The 20088-nt window shown below is 64.4% G+C and overlaps 4 protein-coding genes across 8 annotated transcripts in view; 3 read left to right on the top strand and 1 right to left on the bottom strand.

Annotated features, from left to right (window-relative positions):
- Nucleotides 1–945: 945 nt before the first annotated feature.
- Nucleotides 946–20088, bottom strand: part of S100A1 (S100 calcium binding protein A1) — a 50343-nt gene continuing 31200 nt past the window's right edge. Inside the window, exons 1-3 of one of the 3 annotated variants that reach the window (XM_055791825.1) lie at nt 3375–3394; nt 1365–1513; nt 946–1242 (exon numbers count right to left, since the gene is read on the bottom strand). In XM_055791825.1, coding sequence (XP_055647800.1) covers nt 1099–1242; nt 1365–1505 — 285 coding nt within the window. In that variant the 5' untranslated portion in view covers nt 1506–1513; nt 3375–3394 and the 3' untranslated portion in view covers nt 946–1098. Of the gene's footprint in view, nt 1243–1364; nt 1517–1798; nt 1924–3374; nt 3395–20088 lie in introns of those variants that run through there. The other 2 variants (XM_005236246.3, XM_055791824.1) reach the window with 2 other exon arrangements.
- On the top strand, nt 5944–7088 carry LOC101924614 (protein S100-A13). Of its 2 annotated transcripts, none has more exons than XM_005236260.3 (3): nt 5944–6096; nt 6525–6705; nt 6899–7088. In XM_005236260.3, exons 2-3 carry the CDS (start codon nt 6553–6555, stop codon nt 7031–7033), a joined length of 288 nt encoding a protein of 95 aa, XP_005236317.1. In that variant the 5' UTR covers nt 5944–6096; nt 6525–6552; the 3' UTR covers nt 7034–7088. The 2 variants fall into 2 exon arrangements, with proteins under 2 accessions (XP_005236317.1, XP_027640731.1); XM_027784930.2 differs by having other exon boundaries at nt 5949–6096; nt 6510–6705.
- LOC101924784 (protein S100-A14) lies at nt 7222–10780 on the top strand. 2 transcript variants are annotated; one of them, XM_027784929.2, is made up of 4 exons: nt 7222–7847; nt 8102–8210; nt 9630–9776; nt 9884–10780. In XM_027784929.2, exons 2-4 carry the CDS (start codon nt 8178–8180, stop codon nt 10001–10003), a joined length of 300 nt encoding a protein of 99 aa, XP_027640730.1. In that variant the 5' UTR covers nt 7222–7847; nt 8102–8177; the 3' UTR covers nt 10004–10780. The 2 variants fall into 2 exon arrangements, with proteins under 2 accessions (XP_027640730.1, XP_005236318.2); XM_005236261.3 differs by having other exon boundaries at nt 7222–8210.
- S100A16 (S100 calcium binding protein A16) lies at nt 15312–17133 on the top strand. Its single transcript, XM_005236247.4, has 3 exons — nt 15312–15448; nt 16068–16239; nt 16358–17133. Exons 2-3 carry the CDS (start codon nt 16084–16086, stop codon nt 16520–16522), a joined length of 321 nt encoding a protein of 106 aa, XP_005236304.1. The 5' UTR covers nt 15312–15448; nt 16068–16083; the 3' UTR covers nt 16523–17133.

The following is a 20088-nucleotide window of genomic DNA, read 5'->3' as shown; positions in this document are numbered from 1 at the left end:
CGGGGCGGGGGGGGCGGTGCCGGGGCGAGGGGGCGGTGCCGAGGCGGGGGGCGGGGGGCGGTGGCGGGCCCCCTCCGCCTCACTGAGGCAGGCGTTGGCCCCGGCGGCCTGGCCGGGCTCCGGCGGGGTCGGTGCCCCGTTGTGCACGGTTACCTCCGCGATCGGGAGAATGGCGGCCGCCTGAATCCGGCGGTGGGGGCCGATCCCCCTCGGCGGGGCCTAGCCAGAGCGGGGGCGGAGGCGTCGAAGACCTGAGGAGGCCTCACGGGGCCTCCGGTCCCCGCCGCAGCCTGGCCGGGCCTGTGGCCGGGCTGCCCCTGGGGTGTCCCCGCTCTGTGCTGCGGCAGGCCCCGTGTGTAGGGCCCGGCCGCGGGGTGAGGGCCCAGAGCCGGGCTGGGGGGTCGGGGATCAGCGGGGCCAGCCCCAGCCCCGGCAGACGATGGCGCTGGCGGCCCTGCGCGGGGCCGGGCCGGGCCGGGCCGCAGCGTGGGGGCTGCTGGCTGCAGGCCCGCTGGGCGAGGAGATAAGAACCGGTTCCTCCGGCCCTACGGGGCGCGGTGCCCGCGCCTCCGGCGGGGCCCCCAACAAGTCCTGGCCTGCGGTTGCCCCTTTGCCCGGACCCTCGTGCCCCCGTGTTGCACCCCCATGTCCTGCACCCCGACACCCCAGTGCAGGCCGGGGTCACCCGCCCCGGCTGTGCCGTGCCCCGCGGTGGTTCGGGGCTGATGCCGGGCTGTGGGGCAGGGTGGGGCGCAGGGTGTGATGGAGGAGCCAGAGCAGGGTGGAGACAGGGATGTCCCCAGGCTCTTGGGGTGACCCAGGGTGGCTTTTCCCTGTGACCCCGTGGCTCGGGAGAGGGAAGGCTCCCTGGTATCCCCAGCAGCACTACCGGGGGGGACAGGGCAGAACCCACGACCCTGGAAAGGAAAGAGCTCACTACGCCTCTGGCTGGGTCGGTGCCTTTATTGTGGAGCTGGATCCCAGTGGGATCCCCCGGGGTGTGCTGGGGAGTGGAGGGTGAGCTGCAGGGGGTGGTGGGGGGCTCTGCGTTTTGGGGACGCCATGGCTGGCTGCTGCGGTGGTGGGGACAGGCCTGGGTCAGGCGTTCTCCCAGAAGAAGGTGTTGCAGGCCACAGTGAGGGCGGCCACCAGGACCACGTACTCCTGGAAGTCCACCTCCCCGTCGCCGTTCTCATCCAGGTCCTGCATGATCTTCTCCACGGCACCCGTGTCCTTCTGGGTCTGTGGGGTGGGGTGATGGGGTGAGCCCTGGGGCTGGCAGCCTGCTGGGACGCTGCTGCGCCAGGGCATGGGGGGAAAGGGGAAGCCCCCGGCCGCGGGGCCCCGGCATGGCCGGTCCCTACCTCCAGGAAGCAGCCCAGCTCGCTCTGCAGCAGCTCCTTCAGCTCCTTCTTGCTCAGCTTGTACTTGTCCCCCTCTTTGCCCGAGTAGTGGTGGAAGACGTTGATGAGCGTCTCCATGGCCCCTTCCAGCTGTGACGCCATAGCTCCAGCTGCGGGGAGGCACCCGCTGCGTTATGGGGGGCAGCCGCTAGCCCCCCTTGCCGTGAGGGGCAGCCCCCAAATCACAGCCACCCCCTGCCCCATCCTCTGCCGGGGACCATTGCATGCCGTGGCCTCCACTCCGAATGCTTGGTGCTGGGCAGAGTGGGGCTGTGGGGGTCTCGGGGCACCCCGCTGCTCCCCAAGGCTGGGTCCAAGGGTGTTCCTGTGGGAGGGGGCCCTGGCCACCTGCCCCCTCCCAGGGCACCCGTGCCCCGGCCAGGCCCTGTGCTCACCTGAGCTCCGCGCTGCGCCGCCCGCCCGCTGCTCGAGTGTGCCAGGCTGAGCCAGCCGGGGACGTTAAATAAGCTCCAAGCCCCCTCCCTCCGGGAGGATCCGATACCGGGGCTGGACAGCCCGGCTGGCACCGCCAGGCCACCTTCGAGGGGGCCAGGACGCAGCGTCCCGCTGTCCCACTCACCCCGGGATGATGCAGGGGAACGTTTCCAGCCCCACCGATGCTTATGGGGTGGCGGTGGGCAGTGATGCGGAGAGCCACTTTGGGGGGGGGGGGGCGCTGCTCCATGTCCCTCCCCATACTAAACCTCGGGTGCCCCTTCTTGCCCCCCCACAGCTGAGGCTGGCCCCACTGTGGCCCCGTGGAGCAGCAGGGTGCCAGGGGGCATGGGGACGTGTGGGGGGGGCGGTGGGGTCCCTCACTGGGCCACCCCCCGGCTGGCTCTGCCCGCCAGCCCCGGGGCAGATCCCGCCACCGGGGCCCTGGCTCCGCCGGTGGCACCGCCATGCCCGGGGTCTGACCCCACGGCGTCACCCGCTCGGCGCCCGCCGGCATCCCCCATCTGTCAGCGCCACGGTGCCGTGCCGGATCCGTCCCCAGCCCTCCTCCCCCGGGCCGATAACGCGCGGGTATCCGGTGTCCTCGGCCTTGCAACGGGAGCCAGCCGGGGCCGGGGGGAGCCGGGGGGGGCTATCGGGTGACTCAGCCCAGGCCCCCCGGGGCCACCCGCTCCCCGCACACAGAAAGGCCTCTTGTCAAATTAAAAAAGCCCCACAATCCCAGCCCGGAGGTTGCTCCAGCAACGGCTGGGCCAAGAAACCAGATTCCCCAGCTGGCATCGCCGATGCTGATAATCCTGGCCCTGCCGCGGCTCTCGTTACGGCCCCGCATCGGGGCGGCGTGGGGCCGATCCCCGGCGCGGGCATCCCTGGGGGAACAGCAGCGGTGCTGAGCCCCCAAACTCAGGTGGGCACGATCGTCCCCCCTTTTTGGGTCCCCCCTCTACAAGGGGGCTGCTGGGAGCTGCCGGCGCAGCGTCCTGGCTTTTTGCAAGAGCGGGGTGGTGCCAGGTTCTTTATCCCGGATTCCAGCCCTAATTTGGGGCTAATTACATCCTGCTCCCTCTGTTTCCATCTCCTGCGCTCCTGGTCCCTGTGGTTGGGAAATGCCGTGGCTGCATGGCACCCCCTCTGGACTGGGGACCCCCCCAAACCACTCTGTCACCTGGTCCCCTGACCCCATGTGGCCACCCCACCATCACTGCCCTGCTCTGGGGTGGGTGGCATGGGGGGGTACTGGGGGGTTTGGGGTGATGTGCAGGGTCTTTGGGGGTCCAACCCCTGTCCTGCACTTGGGGCAGGTGAGGTGGCTGCAAAGGGGGTCCCTGGCTGGAGGTGGGGGGTCCCAGACAGAGGTGGAGGTCCAGGATGAAAGTGGGGGTCCCGGATGGAGGCTCAGGCTCCTGTTTTTTGTATGGGGCTGGGAGGGGGTCCTGGGGCTGGTGAGCTCCCAGAGAGGCCAGATCCAGAGCCTGGGGACAGGGGTAGATGGGGAGGGACCCCAGTGGCACTCACATGGCGGTGTTGGCGTGGAGGCTGGCGGCGGTGGAGCCCCTGTGCCCCTGTCCCCAGTGCAGCGCGGCAGCGGGCAGGATCCGGCTGCCCCTTCTGGGAAGGCTTGGCCCCCGGGGCTGTGTCGCCTGCCCAGTCGGGCAGCAGCTGCCTGTGACGGGAACAGGCATCGCCGCCCGGTCCTGAGCTTAAAAATAACCCAACCCCAGCCCCGGCAGTGGGCACGGAGCCGGGGCCACCATGCCCCAGGCACCGGCTGTGCCGGTACCTCCAACTGCCTCCTGTGCCGAGCTCCCCGAGGGCTCCGGCTGTGCTCGGAGGGGCTCTGCCCCACTCTTATTAAACCCCAAACCTCCCTGGAGAGCAGGATTTGTCCAGGTGGTTCCCGAGCAGTGGGACCAGCTGGGCTGGGTGCCCAAGGGTAAACCCTGACACGGTGGGGACATGGCCTGGGCACTGGAGGGGGTGGCCCCGGGCTCTGTGCCGCTGCGGTGCCGGCCGTGGGGAGAGCACGCCTGGCGTGTCCGCGCTGGCAGATCCTCAGGACAAGCTCTTACCAAACCGGGAGCAGCGAGGGACATGCCAGGAGGTTTACACACTTCTTGGAACAGGTTTCAGCCACTGCGACTCCCCATGTTCCACTTTGACCCAGCTAAACCAGTTGCTCCAGTTGCTGGTGCCGGGGCTGGGCCAATCTTGTCTCTCCATCCCATCGCTGGAACATGGAAGAGGCTTTTCCATCCCTGGGGTTTGGAACGGGGAGAGCCACTGGGCGCCTGCGGTGCCAGGGCCGGCGGCATTGCGATGGCACCAGGCGCCCAGTTTTGCAGCCTCAGATAACCACACTCCCCTCCAAGGAGCCCCGATAGGTGCGGTGAGGTGGCACCTGCAGAGGGCACGGTGACCGTCCCTGGTTGGGGTCCCCAGACAAGACAGGTGGGGGACAACACCAGGACATGGGGTGTGGGGGGTGTGGGGCGGGGGATGCACCTGCATCCCAAGCTCTCGCCTCAGCACATGGGGTCCTGCTATGCTCTGCCCCCTCCCAGGAGCGGTGGGTCCCCAAGGCTGGGTCCCCACCCCCTGCGCATGGGGATGGCCCCGAGTGGGGATCTGGGGCTCAACCGGGAGTTGCCGTTTCTCCTGCCACCTCTGATTTGGCTGCATCCTGTCGTGAGGCTGCTGCAGCGCTTGTTGCCTCCTTACCCCGTCCCATCACCCCAAATTCCAGGGGCGGCGAGTCATGGATCCACCTGGCTCTCAGGGCTGGTGATTCACCCCAAACCTGTCCCCGTCCCTGCAGAGCCTGACTCACCCCAGAGGTTTCCCAAGAGACCATCTCGGTCCCCTGACGTGGGGCTCGGCGGAAGTCCCGTCCCCGTCCCCCCGTCATCCCGGGGAGGGGGCCGGCCCGGATGGGGCTGCAGGAAGCCAATTCCTCCCCCATGAGCTGGTGTGACGGGTGTGGGGTGGGGACCGGGCTGCCTGGTGCTGGCTGGAGCCTCCCCATCCCTGTGGAGAGGTGGAGTGAGTGTGTCAGGACTCAGCAGGAACCAGGCTGGTGACAGTGGCGTTGCACCAGGGACCTCCCTGCTCTGCACCCCCAAAACACCGCTGGTGGAGGGCTTCAAGGCTGTACCAGGCTCCCTGGGACCCCACTGCCATGTGCTTGTCCTTGCAGGGGGGCTGCTCACCCTGATCTCACTCCCCATCACGTCTGGTGTCACACTGCCACGGGGACGCCGGGACACAGCCCCTGTGGCGTGTGGGGATGGAGTGGCTGGCTGGGAGTCAGGGACATCCCTGCCATCCTCCAGGCAGAGACAGTCCCCAACGTCACCCTCATCCCATGCTGTCACCTGCACTGTCCGCACCATCTCGCCCCGGGGCTGTGGCATGGGGCCACATAGGGTCTGTCTGGTGCCAGGGTGGGGGACATGGCTCGGGGACCCCGTGGGAACGGCGATGCTGCAGTGCAGAGCTGCTCCGTCTCCCAGGTGGAAACCTGCCAAGGCTGCCATGTTATAAATACACAATGATTAAAGGGGAACGCTCGGGCGGTTCCAACCCCCTAATTAATTTGGATTAATTAATTTTTACAAAGCCCACTATTAATAGGGATGATGTCAGCGGGTGGCTGAGTCACAACTCTCACTCTGTGCGGGTTGAGCCCGGCCTGGGGACCACGGGGCTGCTGGGTTGTGGGCTAGGACCAGCCACCGTGTCGGGGCATGGCGGGACGTGAGCGGGGTGCTGGGGGCCACGTCCTCACCCCCCCTGCAACCCCAGCCCTGCACGGCTGCACTTGTGGGTGAGACCCACCCAGCATCCCCGGAAAGGTCTGGGTGATGCTTGAGCCCCGTGGGATGCTCCAGCCAGAGCAAACCCCTTCTGTCCTCCTGCATCCCTCCCCTCTGCCCCGTGGTCCCATCCTGCTCCCCACCAACGCATCCCCACGGCAGCAGCACCCAGGCGGTCCCACGGAGACCGGGACAGGTTCACACCAGCAGGGCTGAGCGCTGCATTTGGTCCGCTGCCCGCGTGGGGAGGGAGAAGAGGAGGACGTTTCCGTGCCCGGGCGGTGTTTGTGCGTCCGTCCGGCTGCAACAGGAAATCCAACACCGTGGCAAGGGGGACAAAGTGCTGCGCTCTCCCCTCCTGCCGCGCAGGGTATAAAACCTCCCGGGGGGCCGCAACCTGCAGATCCCTGCCGCAGGCGAGGGGGGTAAGTAAGCAGTCGCTTCCTGCAGCGCTGTCTCCATCCTGGCCACTGTGTCTCCAGCGCTCGCAGAATGACAGTGGTGCTGGGGATCCCTGCCGTACCCCCATCCCTTTCCTGATGTCCCCCCATCTGCTTGTCTCTGTGGTGTGCGTGCCACACTGTGCCGGATGGCAGCGGCATCACCGAATGGCTCTGCTCCCCCACCCTGTGCCAGCTGGGGGGGACGGGGACCTAGCCAAAGCGATGGGTGCCGGGGGAGCAGCCGGGCAGGGGGGCAGCCCACAGCCCCTCTCAGCCCTGCAGAGCTGAGCTGAGACCTTTCAGACTCGCTGCACTTTGGGCTGGGGAAGGTGCCCCTTGACGCACCCCAGGCATCACCTCCCTGGGACACCCCTTTGCCTCAACCCCCCTCTCAGCTCATCTCCCTGCAGCCCTGGGCCACTGCCGTGCCCTGGCATCATGGCCACGGGCGAGCTGACCGAGCTGGAGATGGCCATTGAGAAGATTGTCACCATCTTTTTCACCTACGCGGGGAAGGAGGGCAAGAAGGGCACGCTGACAGTCAACGAGTTCAAGGAGTTGGTCCAGCTCCAGCTGCCCAACCTGATGAAGGTGAGGCAAGGGGCTGCATGTGTGGGGTGGCTGGGGGGGCAGCTGGGTCCTTCTGGGTCCTCCCAAGCTGGGGGGCTGCTCCCGGTACCCTGAGACTTGCAAGCAAGAGCGAGCAGCAGCCCCTGCTCCCCCATCCCCATCCTGTTCGCTGGGGACCAGGATGCAGCCGAGCCTCCCCTCGTCCTCCCCACAGGACGTCCCCTCCCTGGAGGAGAAGATGAGCGAGCTGGATGTGAACAATGATGAGGAGCTGAAATTTGGCGAGTACTGGCGGCTGATCGGGGAGCTGGCAAAGGCCATGCGGAGGGAGAAAGCAGGGAAGAAGTGACGGGGCTGGTGGGGACGCTCAGCTGCTGTGGAGCTAATAAAAGAGGTTTCCCTGAGCCTGAGCATCACTGCTGTTCTTAGCGGGGGGCTCCTGATTTGGCCAGCCCACCTCCTCCCCTGCCTGCGTCTGTGCCCGGGGACCAGCCCAACACGAGTGGTGGCTTGGGGCTCACTCTGCACTGGGGTGGCTTCTGCGGGGAACCTGCGACGGATGGGGTCATTCCCAAATGGCCCTTGTGCTGGTCTGGCGTGCAGGGTGCCACCCTGCGCCCCACAAACACCTTCCTGCTGGGCTGTGGGGTTTAGTGGAACCCCAATGGATGGCAAAGATGTGGCTGGGACTGGGGTGGGGCTCAGGAGCACCTCCAGCACCGATGCCGCAGCGGCCACCACCTCTGTAGCATCAATGCCTATTGTCCCTGGGGTCCTGGTGGCACAGGGGACATGCATGCACTGGCACAGCACCCCTAACCAAGCTCCCAGTCCCCGCATTTTGCTCTCACATCCTGGTGTTGTTGGGAAATGGTGAGATCCCCACCATGGGATGACCCATCCCTGAGCCAGCCGGTGCCCGGTGCCCGTTCCCACACGGTGCTGGGTGGCTGTGCCGGGCCGGGCTGGATGGGGAACCATCACTGTGGCCGGGAAGGAGGCGTTTCCCAGCCCCACGCTGGCCCTGGGCCAGGCTCCGAAATGAGACGCCTTGCACCACACCGCAGCTGGCGGCGCGCAGGGAGCTCCCACTCACACCTCCCCGTGGTATAAAACCCCGGCGTGCCACAGCCCGCGCAGATCCAGGAGAGCCCGTGGAGCAGGTAAGTGGCCCATCTGCCACCACGGGATGGGGGTCTGTGCCCAGGGGTCCCACCGCCCCTCCACACCACCCCTGCTCCCACGCTTGGCTCTGCCACGACTTGCTGCTGAGGCAGGGACGCTCCTGCTGCTGGGACATGTCCCAGCAGCTCACCGCATCCTGGGGCTTCTTCCTCACCCTGCGCTCAGTCCCGGTGCTGAAGGAGGGGAAACTCCCCCCAAGCCGAGAGCTGAGCCTGGCTTTCTTCCCCGCCAGCTCCTCCAGACCCCACCGGAGAAGACAGCCCCCCAGCCTCAGCCACCAAGGATCTACAGACGCCGCGAGGACCAGCATGGGCCAGTGCAACTGCCGCAAGAAGCGCAAGGTGCATGAGCGACACTGCGGCACTGGGAGGGCCGGGACCCCTGGCGTGGTGCAGGGCACAGGGGTGACCCCCCCACGGCCCCATTCCTCAGAGCACAGCCCTGGGGCACGGGGTGACTCAGAGCAGCGCAGCTGGGCCAGCCCAGACTCCAGCAGAGGAGCTGGGGGGGTGTTTCAGGGTTCGGCAACGCTGCCCCAGTGCTGGGCAAGGGGACCTGGTGCTGCAGGCTTGGAGCCGCTTGAAAGCTCAGGGAACTGGGCAGCTTTCTCCAGCTCCTGTGGACTCACCTTTGGGAGCTGCATTCGCTCCTTGCAACCTCTCCAAGGATACCAACAGCAGGAAGGCTTCTATTTTCCTCGGCTTTCAAATGGGAGGTGCCCAGCCCACTCCCCTTTACACCTGTGGAGGATTTGGCCCCAGCCAGCTGAGCCAGGGCACTGGGCTGAGGCTCTGAAGATTGCTGGGTTCTTCCTAATGGGCATCGCCTGATGTGGTTTAGTAGTGTTTCAAGGGGAAACCACAGATGCTGAGTGATTCACCATCGTTTCCCTTCAAATGCAGCTTTGGCTAATTAGCCCGAGTGGCCGGGGAGCCAGGCGTGTGGGTCAGGCTGGTCTCTGCCCCCCACCCAGCTGGGGGAAGGGGTCTGCAGCCCCGATGGGGAGGGAGAGGGGCTTCTGTCACCGCCAAGCCCCATCCTGGCAGGCGCCCGAGTTGTCCTGGGCACTGACTCATGCCGCCATCCACCGCTTGTGCAAAGGAGAGGAAGAACCAGTCTGGACGGCCGCGGCGGCCCCCGCGCGCCGTGGGTGTAGTGCCTGGAGACGCCGGGGTGGCTGAGCTTCACTGGCCCCGGGCAGGGAGAAGTCCGGGCAAGCAGAGACGGGGGGTGACACGTCTGTGGGGAGAGGTGTCACCTCGAGGTGGAGGGGTATGGCAGCGACAGGGGGTACTGCAGCTAGGCAGAGCCTGTATGGAGGGATGCAACATCTGGGCAGTGGGTTGGATGCAACATCTGGATGGTGGAGTCTTACATCTGCATGACGTGGTGTCATGTCTGTGTGGAGTGGTCTTGCATCTGTACGGGGGGGGTGTCTCACATCTGTACAGCGGGGTCTGACATCTGTAGAGGGGGTCTCACACCTGCGCAGTGAGGTGCCACATCTGTGCAGAGGGTCTCACATCTGCACGGTGAGGTCTCACATCAGCACAGGGGGTCTCACATCGGCACAGAGGGCTGTCGTGTTGATAAGGAGGTTTATCACATCATTGCAGAGGGGTTGAGCATCTGCAGAGAGCACTGGCACAGCTGCTCGGGGAGTGTCCCATCTACTCGGGGGCTTGTCCTCGCCATCCGGGGGATGTCCCATCCACCCGGCGAGGTGTCCCACCGGCGCTCATCCTCTCTTCCCCGTGCAGGACTGCCAGGAGCTCACCGACGTGGAGCGGGCCATCGAGACCGTCATCAACCAGTTCCACTGCTATGCAGTGAAGGGGCAGAAGGAGTATCTGACGCCTAACGAGATGCAGGAGCTGGTGGTACAGAAGCTGCCCCACCTGGGGAAGGTGAGGGCAGAGCCCAGGGATGGGCAGGGGGAGCTGGGGTGGGCACGGGCTGCCTGCGGGACCCTGCCGCCCCATCACCCCGATGCTTTTTTCCACCCCTGCTGCAGTGCGTTGGACCACTGGACGAGAAGATCGAATGCATGGGAGACCCTGACGAAGCCAAGCTGGAGTTCGGAGAGTACTGGGACATGATGGGGGACGCAGCCAAGGGCTGCCGGAGGAAGTAGAGGGTGGTGGGAGACGGGAAGGCGCCCGAGGCCTCAGGCTCTGCACCGAGAAACGTGAGAGGCTGCTGGTCCCGGTGGGATGCGCCTGGGAAAATGCAGCGTTGCCCCTGAGGGGGCTCGTCTCCTCCCCGCGTCCCCAGCCAGGGCAGAGGGATCCCCCTCCCCGGCTCCATCCCTGCCCTCTCTCGACTCTCCTTCCCGTCAGGAAACCTCCCTTCCCATCCCCAGCTCTGGCCCGTGCCGCGGCGGGAGGGAGGTGGCAAGGGGGTTCCTGGCTCTGGCTCTGGAGCTGCCTTTCTCCATCCTTTGCTCCAGAGACTTTACCCCCAGAGCTGTCCCACCTCCGGCCCTGAAAACCCTCCAGTTGCAGGTCCCCCAGCCCCAGAGCATCGCAGTGAGAGGGACTTGGCTCCTTTCCCCCCAAATCCCTTGGATGTGCAGGCTCGTCCCCCCGGCCCTGTGCCCTGCCACCCGACGGGAGCCCCTTTGCCACAGTTCTGCCTTCGAGCACCTCGGGGGCCATCCCGGGCTCCAGGCCGGTATCGACACTGCCGCGCATGGCCTGGGTGTATTCCCTGCTCTGCCTCCGGTGCAGGGACTGTGGTGCCCTGCGCCTGCCCAGGTTTCGGGGTGCCACCTGCATGGTGCTCCCCCACCTGCCCCTCTCCAGGGATGCTGGCCCCTGGCTGGCGGCTGGGCTCGGGGCTGGGATGGTGGCGGGTTGTTATCAGCTTGCGTCACTTGCAACCATTTTTGTATAAATTAATAAAGGAAAACACTGGAAAAAAAAATCAGGATGGGGTGACCTCATTTGTCCTTTGTGGGAGAGGGAAAGCAGGGGCAAGGAGGGACAGGGCTGCAGCTACTGCAGCTCTGAGCATCGCTTGCTGCTGGGTTGCACAGCCCTGCTGGCCTCAGTCCGGAGTGTGCAGGTGCAAGGGATGCTGTGGGTGTGCAAGGGATGCTGCAGATATGCACAGGATGCTGCGGGTGTGCACGGTCTTGTGGGCGTGCATGAGCAGTGTGAGTGTGCGCGGTGCTGCGGTGGCCATGGTGCTGGGGGTGCGTGTGGCACCGTGGGGGTGTGTGGGCACTGCAGGTGTGCACGGTGCTCTGGGTGTGCATGGCACTGAGGGTGTGCATGGGCCTCTGCACATGCCCCATTCCTGGGGTGGTTCCTGCCCTGGGGTCCCCATTGCAGGGACCCCACAAGCAGAGCCAGGGCCACGTCTCCGGAGCGGGTACCCTGGGGGCTTTGGGCATTTGGCTCTGTGCTGGGATGGAGGGAACTCGGGGGAGACCCCGAAGTCCTGGGCTCAGAAAGACCCAAGAGCCGTGAAACAAGCAGCGAGCTCCCACCTGTGCCAGGAGAGCATGGGATTTCTGTGTAATTACAGCAAATTAGAAAACAGTAAATGCCACAAAGCGGTGGCTCACTGGGATGAAGCAATTAGCTCAGGCACCAAGTGCATGGAGGGTGAATAAATGGCCTTGAGAGGGTGCAGGGCACCTGCTGAGCCCGGTTATCCCCCCGTTCTGCTGCCATCGCGGGACCCTTCCTGCTGAGCTCTGTGTCCCTGAGGTGCCCGTGGGCATCCCTGGAGGTGTGATGGGGACGGGGACCCCAAAAAGGCAGAAGATGCGGGCACCTCAGCAGCACCTGCATCACCTTGCTGGGCTCTGTGCTGTGGAGAAAGAAAGAAAAAAAATAATAAAATGAACAAACCAAAACTGAACCAAACCCCAGAGAAAGATGATAAAATCCGAGGCTGGGCCAGGGTGGCAGGTCCTCCTGGGCTGGCAGCCGGCACGGCAGCACCGACACCGCGGCTCGGCCACAGGCCACCCTCTGTCTCCTCTCACCTTGGGGTGGATTTCACAACGAGAATGACTATTTATTGTTCCTGCCTTGGAAATAAATACATGGAAATTAGGCAGAAAGGTGTGGTGTGCATTTAATTAGAGACAGGAAATGTGTCAAATGGTTGGGGTGATGGGGGGGAAAGGGGAGCCGGGGCTCCTGGATCCTCTTCCCAACACTGGGCTGGGAATGTGCCGTGGGAGTGGGGACTCCTGGGTCCTATTTCTGGTTTGGTGACCGGATCCCCAGCGTGATGGTGTGCTGTCAGGAGGATGGCAATTCCTGTGGCGTGAGCCATCCTCGGTAAGTACCTGTTGTTTCTGGGAAGTCCTCGGAGATGGTAGGAACAGCTCAGCCTGTCACCGACATCCCATCAGAGTATCACCGACAGGGTGGTCGGTGCCCCTCAGTGAGTCAGTGCTGATCACGTGGGCACAGCACCGTGGTGGTGGAAACGCCGAGAAATGCATTTGCCCGTGCCAGGGTGGCTGCTGTGTGCGGGAGCGGTGGCTCCAGGGTATCCACCACATGGTCACCAAAGACCCCCAGAGCTGGGGCTCAGTGTCCCCCTTCTGCAGAGGGTCCCATGGGGCAGAGCTTGTCCACCAGAAGTCAAACTGCTCCTGACCCTTCAGACCCAGAGCTGGTGGGGACCAGGAGAGAGACCATCGGGGTGATCAAAATGGCTGGGAACTGTCTTGTGATGGGTTTGGATGGTACGTGGCTGCTCTGAACACATGCACACGCCCTGGATGCCTTGTAAAAATAAGGGCCTGGATGCGGTTGTGACATCTGCCAGGCACAGGAGAGTAATGAAAACCCATGATTCAGAGGTGAGCTGTTTGCCTGCAGGGTCGGGGAGGGATTCCCACCCTCCTGGGATGTTGCATCAACGACACCAGAGCACCTCGGCCGAGAACGGGTTTGCTTCCTCCCAACTGAGATTAGGAAGAAGCCAGTGGAGAGCTGGTATGACACACATCGTTTTTTCCGGGACGAGAGTTGCAAAGGTCCTCTGAGCAGGTGGCTCCTGCCTGTAATATATCACCACCTACTTTGCATCCTTAAATATGCAGCTCCCCATAATGCCCACATCTAATCTTGGCATCAAATCGCTGTGCCATTGCTCTGGTAGATGTGCAGGGGTACAATTTAGTGGGACAATTAATTACGGATGTGACTTTACAAGCACAGCTACCAGCTGAGAAGAGCCTTATCTGTCCCGGTGCATCTAGAGATGGCTGAGCGCTGCATACAGCCCTGCTCGGAGCTGGTGCTTGTGCTTCCAGGGCCCCAGCAATGCACACCAGTCCCTTTTACCCTTGAGAACAAGTGGTTTAAGTTCAAATAAATGATACCCCCCACCTTGGTGGCCAGATCCTGTGCCACACCAGACTCAACTGGCCAGCCTTGCTGGCGGTGCGTGCGTGGGGCAGTTCAGAGCAGGGTGGGTGGGGGGGATGCACCTCAGGATGGAGGAGCCAGGCTTTCTGCTAGTGCACGGCTGGATGGCGGCGCGTTTGTAAACCCTGGGACCAGGCTGGAGTTACATCCTGCCTGGTAAACCACCGCCGCTGGGAGCCCGCCACCCCTCCCCAGTGGTGGGGTCTTTTGAGGTGGCCCCCAAACTCCTGCCGTCACCCCACAGCCATGCAGAGAGCAGCCCCTGGGAGGGAGCTGGAGCCCACCGCGGGTCCCTGCTCGCACCAACCTGTCCAGGTGTTGCAATCGCAGGGAGCCATTTCCCAGGTAAGTCCCAGTCTGGGAACGCCCTGGGAACGTCAGGGAGGGGTGGGATCCTCTTTAAAAGCCCGGCTGGACCCAGCGGTATGGGTGCAAGGTGAGGAGAGAGCGGGTGTAATCAGCTTCCACTGCCCGTGCTGCCAAATCGGTTACAGACGGACACAGCGGGACCCCCTGACGGAGCCAGGTGAGGCTCTGAGCTGGGGACGGGAAAGCTGGCATCGGGACCCTTTGGGTGGATATTTAACCAGGAGCAGCCCTGGAACGTGCTGCTGCAGGTTGGGCGGTGGAAATCCCCTGAGCCCTTTGGCAGCACCGCGCGCGTGGAGCCGGGGTGGAGGGGACCTGCTGAATGAGGGGGGAGCACCGGGGGGAGCCGGGCCAGGGGGCGGGTGGTCTGGCACAGGGCTTGGTAGCATCCATCGGCCTCTGGTGCCTATGGAGAGCCCGGCACAAGGGGTTGCCTCTGGAAAAAGGGCATTTCCCCGGTGCTTTGTGCACGGCAATGCTGGCGCCATGGGCAGGGAGCGCTGGGGCTGTGCCTGGCTGTGGGTCCTGGCTCCGGGCACTGGTGCTGGTGAGTGCGCGAGGAAGAAGAGGGGCAGGGGAGAGAAGAGGTGGGACAGCAGTGGCAGAAGCGGAGCAGCCAGTGAGCCCCGTCCTGCCCATTCCACCCACCCGGTGCCCAGTCCTGCTGCAGCCATGCCGGCATCCCCACATCCCGCTGCGGTGACAGCGTCCCCGTGCCCCAGGCTGGTCCCGGGGGCACGTGGTGGGGCCAGGGTGGAGGCAATGGCGGGGCCACGCGGGCTGTGCTGTGGCAGATGGGCTGGTGCCATGCGTCAGCGGTGAAGGAGCAGCCATGATGCCCTGAGGATGGTCTGGGTGCTGGTGGCAGGGGGCTGGTGGCACTGGCGTGGGGTCTGCCTGTGGGGACCCCAGCGGGTGCAAGGGGTGGGTGTGCAGCGGGTGCTTTTTTCTGCGTGCTGTTGATTACCTTTTGTTGGCAATTAATGGCTCGGCATAAGGAAGGGCTGGAGCTGGAGGTCTCTGGTGAGCAGCTCTCGCGGGGCTGTGCCAGGCACAGCAGTGGGACTGTTCAAAAGCCACACTGGTGCCCAGCACCCTACAAACTGGGGATGGTCCCCGGTCCTGGGATGGTGTGGGCCTGGGCTGCGGCACAGCAAAGGCTCCAGTGGGGACAAAGATGGCTCAGAGGGCACCCAGCCATGCCGAGGCACGCAGGGATGAACACGAGAGTGCGGTGAGCCCAGGGCTGAGCCTCGCGTCTCTTGTCACCACCCTGATGTCCCGACGTCCTCGGCCCCGGGGCTGAATTGGGGAGGATCAGTACAAAGAGAGAGGAGATGTGAGCTAGTTTTGGGACAGCGGGCAGGTCCTGCCTGCTCCTGGGGAGCAGCCAAGCTGCAGACACCCTCCTGGATGATGCCCCCAGAGTGGGGGACAGTGCTGGGCCACCCCTCTGGACTTCATGCTGGCCGGTCTGGTGGCTTCCTCCCAGCCCTGTGCAGCCACCGCTGCCGTGACGGTCGGCATTGTACCCTGGGTTGGTGTAAATCAGTGTGGCTCCAGTGAAATGACGGGGAGCAACGCTCCCCAGCTCACCCCACTCCGGGCCACCGACGGGGCAGGAAAGAGTCAAGGCCGAACAAAGTGACATGGTTTCCGTCCCTGCCTTCTGCATCCTGCCTGGGATGCGGACGCCAGACGCTGTGACGGGGACCATCCTGTTGGGTCCATCCATAGGAAGGAGCTTCCTGGCTTGGGGCAGCCTGGGGACCACGGAGAGAAGGGGGCGACCCCAGGCATCAAGCAGGCAGGCAAGATTCGACCCTGGGGCATGGGGGACGCCCTTGGCTGGGTTTGCGGGGGGCTCGGGCAGGTTCAGACCTGCCCCGCCAGGGTGTTGTTGGAGCCGTGAAGCAAGAGGAGGGCTGGCCGGTAATTCCTGCCCTTGTCCCGCCGCCGCCGCCGCACAGCTCCCAGCCCCATTCCTCCCTAATGAGCCCTGGGAACCAGCGGCCGCGGCCCTGGCACTGCAGAGCCCCGCGGCCCCAGCGCCATAATTGCCACCTCGTCCCACGCGCCAAGGCCACCGCCCTGGGGGGGCAGGTGGGGCGGCTGGCATGGGGCGGGTGCTGCGCCGGGGCAGATGACATGGAGGATTTTTGGGGTGAGCCTGTATGAGCAGCCATGTGGGGAGACAAGCACTCCACACATCGGCACTGCTGGCTTTTTGCCTTTCCATGGGGGCTGCTTTGTGGCTGCCCGGGGGCTTGTGGTGGTCCCAGGGCTGGTGGCGTCAGAGACCATCGTGCACGCACTGAGTGATGGCACTGTGAGATCTGGTGACATGCCGCCTGCCCTTCTACCCCCTGTCCTCCAGCATGGGCATGTGGAGGGTCCCATGGCCCTCATCCCTGACCCCCATCCCCGCAGGTGACCTCAGGCAGCGATGGCAGAATGCACAGAGCTGGAATGGGCTGTCCAGGTGCTGGTGAACAACTTTGACAAGTACTCCAGCCGTCGCTGCTGCTGCAAGAAGCCGCGGCGCATCAGCAAGAAGGATTTCCGCAAGATGCTGAGCTGTGAGCTCAACCACATGCTGACGGTGAGGCTGGGGCGCGCGGGGCCGGGGGACTGGCTCCTCGTACCTGCATGGGTCCCCCCCACCCTGCATCCTGCTTTCCCCACTGCCTCAGCGTGACCAGCTCCACTCTCTCCCCCAGGACACCGGGAACCGTCGAGCGGCTGACAAGCTTATCTGCGACCTGGACGAGAACAAAGACGGGCGCATCAGCTTCGAGGAGTACTGGACCTTGATAGGCGGCATCGCCAGCCCCATCGCCCAAATCATCCGCCAGCAGGAGCAGAGTATCAAGCACACCAAGTAGCCGGCGGCATCCGGACCCTCCCCGGGGCTCAGCACCCCAGGCTCAGCCCCTGCTTCTCCATGGCTCCCCGCTTCTCGCCTCTCCTGCTGCCACACTGATTTACACCCACCCTGAGCCCTCCCTTGTCCCGGGACACCCTGGTCTCCCACGGCTTTGCCGACCGAGCCATGCCAGGGTGCCATCGGGGTGGGACGACCCTGTGGGTGGGAGCTGGGGGGTGCGAGGCCATCACAGCCTCAGGGGGTTCCTCCTTGCCCCACACCATGTCATCCCTGCCCTCACTCTCTCCTGCAAGCCCTGTCCTTGCCAGGCTGCTGGGCAAGAAGCAAAGGGAGAGCTTCCCCTCATCTAGGAAATGAGTTCTGTCTGTTCTCAGACCTCTGGGACACAGCCCCGCTGGCAGAAACCCCATCACGACCGGGACCCCCCTTTCCCCTTGGAGCTCCCCTTCATGTCAGGGGTCTTTTTGGGGAAAGGGTGCCTTTCCCTCTGCCCGAGCTGGTGAAGGGTTTACCTGCCTGCACTGCCTGGTGGCTCTGGTCCTTTGGGCTCAGGGAGTGGTACGGTCCCGTCCGTGGTTATTTATTGCAGCAATAAAGTTTGGAGGAGCAGTGGGTGATGCTGAGGCTCTGCCTTCCAGGGGGGCTGCCCTGCAGCATGCCTGCACCGAGGGGATGTGGGGGGCCAAGAGGGGGGGTGTCTGCCCTGTCGCCCATCACCCACGCAGTCACGACATGCCCAGCCTTGCAGGGATGTGTTCCCTGGGGCTGATCAAGTCACCACGAGGTGTCAGCAGACACTGTGGCCTCCCAGCACCCCACTGGCCCCACAGCACCCCAAGCTGCTGCCTGAGGCACAGGGTGGGGATGTTGTGGCCACATGTCATGGGGGACCCTCTCCACATCCCCATGCAGGGTCCTGAGCAGCCTGGAACCACAGTCCCACATCTGTGCACCACAAGGGCATGGCCGTCCTAACCTTGGGGTGTTTCGGGGGACCCCAATTCCTTTGCTGCACCTTGGCACATTGCATGACCCCCATCGAGGATGGGGATGGGGAAAAGCTCCGTGCCCCCCCTCATGCTGGGACACCCCGGGCCGGCAGTGCTCGGCGAGGAGCAAGCTGCAGCCTGGCTCATGGCGCCCTGTGACGCCCATGGTGTTGGCAGCAGCCCAAGCCGGCAGCCCTGGCGCCTGCTGGGGATTTTCCACTGGGAGGGGACTTGGCCCTGAGCCTCTGAGCATGGCGGTGGCCCCCCGCGACCCCCTCTCCCACAGCAGGGGTATGTCTGCACCTTGGAGCCGGGACCCCCCATCCCCTTCCAGCCAGCCCCCCTTGCTGACCCTGGTGCTCCCCTCCCCGATGCAGGAGCATCACTGGCTCCTGCCTGTCCCACTGCCCATGCAGCCCACTTTCCCCTGCCCTGCAGCGCCAGGGGTCCCGGGAGAACTGGGGGTGCCCCCATGGGAGATGGAGCAGCAGAGCAGCCGGGCAGGGCTGCGGTTGAGTCACGATGGAGGAATCCCTCTCCGGCGAGGGCAGGGCTCGTGACTCACACCACTTCTTATGGGGTGAGTAGGGCTTGGCTGGGCACTGCGCCCAGCTGCTCACATGGGATCCCAGCGATGGGAAGCAGGAGGGATCCTCAGGGTGAGGGGCAACCCACCCCCAACCTCTTATTTCTAGACGCAGATCAGCCAGCAGCACATGGAAACAATCCAGGATAAACCCCTCCCCATCACACACTTTCCCACAGGACGCGGGCATCCGGGCTGGTGCTGTGAGCAGTTGCCCCCCCTGTGCTTGTCACATTATTTCCCACCCTGGTGGTGCTGGGAGCAAACGTGGGTGCATGAGGAGCCTGGGGGGCACAGGAGGGGTTGCTGCAGTGTGCCAGTGTCCAGGGGACTGGTGCATTGGAGAGAGTGTTGCACGGGCATCCGTGTGGGCAGGGGGTGGTTTGTGTGCTCATGCGCTCGGCAGCTGCACCCCTGGGTGCTCCTCCTGGAAAGCCCTGGGGCACTTTGCATGACACCATACGGCGGGCAGGGAGGGGGACGCTGTGGGGGTGTGCAACAGGGATGGGGCTGCCAGGCTCCGCAGCTGGCCCCAATTCAGGGAGCTCAAAGCCATGCTCTGGTCCTCGTGCCCCCGGTGGGATCAGCTCCGGGCACTGCACACCAGCTGTTAGCTCAGCCCTAGTGGTGCACCAGCCTTGAGGTCCCGTGTGCCGTGAGATTTGTAAGATTTCAGAAGAGGCCTGAATATGTGTTCCCCCCATCATCCTCTTTGGATGCCAGATCCCTGGGAGAAGGAAGACACGTTTCCTCTGCAACCACCAGAGGCAGAAAGGCTGGCTGTCTTCGAGATGCTCGAGGCCAGGCCACCTTGGGTTTCACCAGACGAGGGTTTACCTTGGCTCCCTCCTCCAAACTAGATGCGCTTTTGCGGATGGATGGTAATGCCACCATAACTGGGGGTTTGCAGGGAAAAGCCAGGTACCCTCCCCTGGGGGCAGCCTCCTGCCAGGATGGCCACCACCCTGGAATGAGCCCTGGCCTCCAACGCTGCCACCTTCCACAAGCGCTCGGGGAAGGAGAGGTACAAGCACCAGCTGAGCAAGGGCGAGCTAAAGGAGCTGCCCAGCCTCATGGGGGCGAGCACGGGGACACTGGGACCGAGCCCCACCAGCGCCACCATGTCTCTCCCCACTGCTGGGGAAGGTGTGGGGCTTGGGGTAGGGCTCGCTCCTCCCTGAAACAGGTTCCCCCCCTCTGCTGAAAACACCCACTGCAGTTGATGCCTACCTGTGCCGTGGCCAGCAAGTGCTGTCCTTGACCCCGCTGATGTTCTGTGCCAGGAACAGCTGGATGAGCACAGCTCCCAGGTGCTGCTGAAGGACCTGGGGGACAAGGACAACATGATGGGCTTCGAGGAGTACGTGGTCATCCTACGCTGTCTCAGCATGGCCTGCAACGACTTCTGCGCTAAGGCTCATGGCCCTGCCAGCAAGCCCCAGCCCATGGTTCGAATAAATCTGCTGTCACCTCCCCAGCCCCACTGTGGAGCCTGTTCATTTGTGTTGGGGTCACTGGGATGGAAGTGCCTGGGACCGTCTGTCTGGGGGAGACTGGGGCCACCCAGAAAGCTGGCAGCTGGGGGGACAGTGCAGTGATGGTTTAAGGGGGATGCGGGCTGGTGACCAGCTTTCTCTGGGGAGCCCCAAGGGTTGTCACAGCGCTTCCCAGTCCATGCGCTCACCCCTTGAACTCATGCCTCTGTCCCCAGACTCCCCAGTAGGGCTGGCAGCTCCTTCCAGCAGCACCCAAACCCACCTACCTCCCTCTAATGGGATCACACAGGTCATTAGGCAAAAATGAGGCGTGGGCGAAACCACCTGTGTGGAGCTGCTGGGAAAGCCTGGAGGCGAGGGGGCTGCACGGGGCACGCTGGGCAGTGCCACCCTGGCTGGGCTATAAATGCCCATCGTGCTCCGGCTGCAGCACCCCGGCTCCTCGCTGCTGCCCAACCTGTGCTGACCCCGGTGAGTCTCTGATCCCCTTCCT

The sequence above is a fragment of the Falco peregrinus genome, chromosome 19 (assembly GCF_023634155.1).
Source record: "Falco peregrinus isolate bFalPer1 chromosome 19, bFalPer1.pri, whole genome shotgun sequence".
NCBI classification, from domain to species: domain Eukaryota; kingdom Metazoa; phylum Chordata; class Aves; order Falconiformes; family Falconidae; genus Falco; species Falco peregrinus.
Note: the sequence above shows the minus strand (reverse complement) of the source record. Positions and strands in the feature narration are given on the sequence as shown.

Excerpts from the sequence above, each read along its gene's own strand:
- S100A16 (XM_005236247.4), top strand. The coding sequence starts at position 16,084 with ATGGCAGAATGCACAGAGCTGGAATGGGCTGTCCAGGTGCTGGTGAAC. Across the intron at positions 16,240-16,357 it reads AGCTCAACCACATGCTGACG|GACACCGGGAACCGTCGAGC; the intron begins GTGAGGCTGGGG and ends TCTCTCCCCCAG.
- LOC101924614 (XM_005236260.3), top strand. The coding sequence starts at position 6,553 with ATGGCCACGGGCGAGCTGACCGAGCTGGAGATGGCCATTGAGAAGATT. Across the intron at positions 6,706-6,898 it reads AGCTGCCCAACCTGATGAAG|GACGTCCCCTCCCTGGAGGA; the intron begins GTGAGGCAAGGG and ends TCCTCCCCACAG.
- LOC101924784 (XM_005236261.3), top strand. The coding sequence starts at position 7,983 with ATGTCCCAGCAGCTCACCGCATCCTGGGGCTTCTTCCTCACCCTGCGC. Across the intron at positions 8,211-9,629 it reads ACTGCCGCAAGAAGCGCAAG|GACTGCCAGGAGCTCACCGA; the intron begins GTGCATGAGCGA and ends TTCCCCGTGCAG. Across the intron at positions 9,777-9,883 it reads AGCTGCCCCACCTGGGGAAG|TGCGTTGGACCACTGGACGA; the intron begins GTGAGGGCAGAG and ends CCCCTGCTGCAG.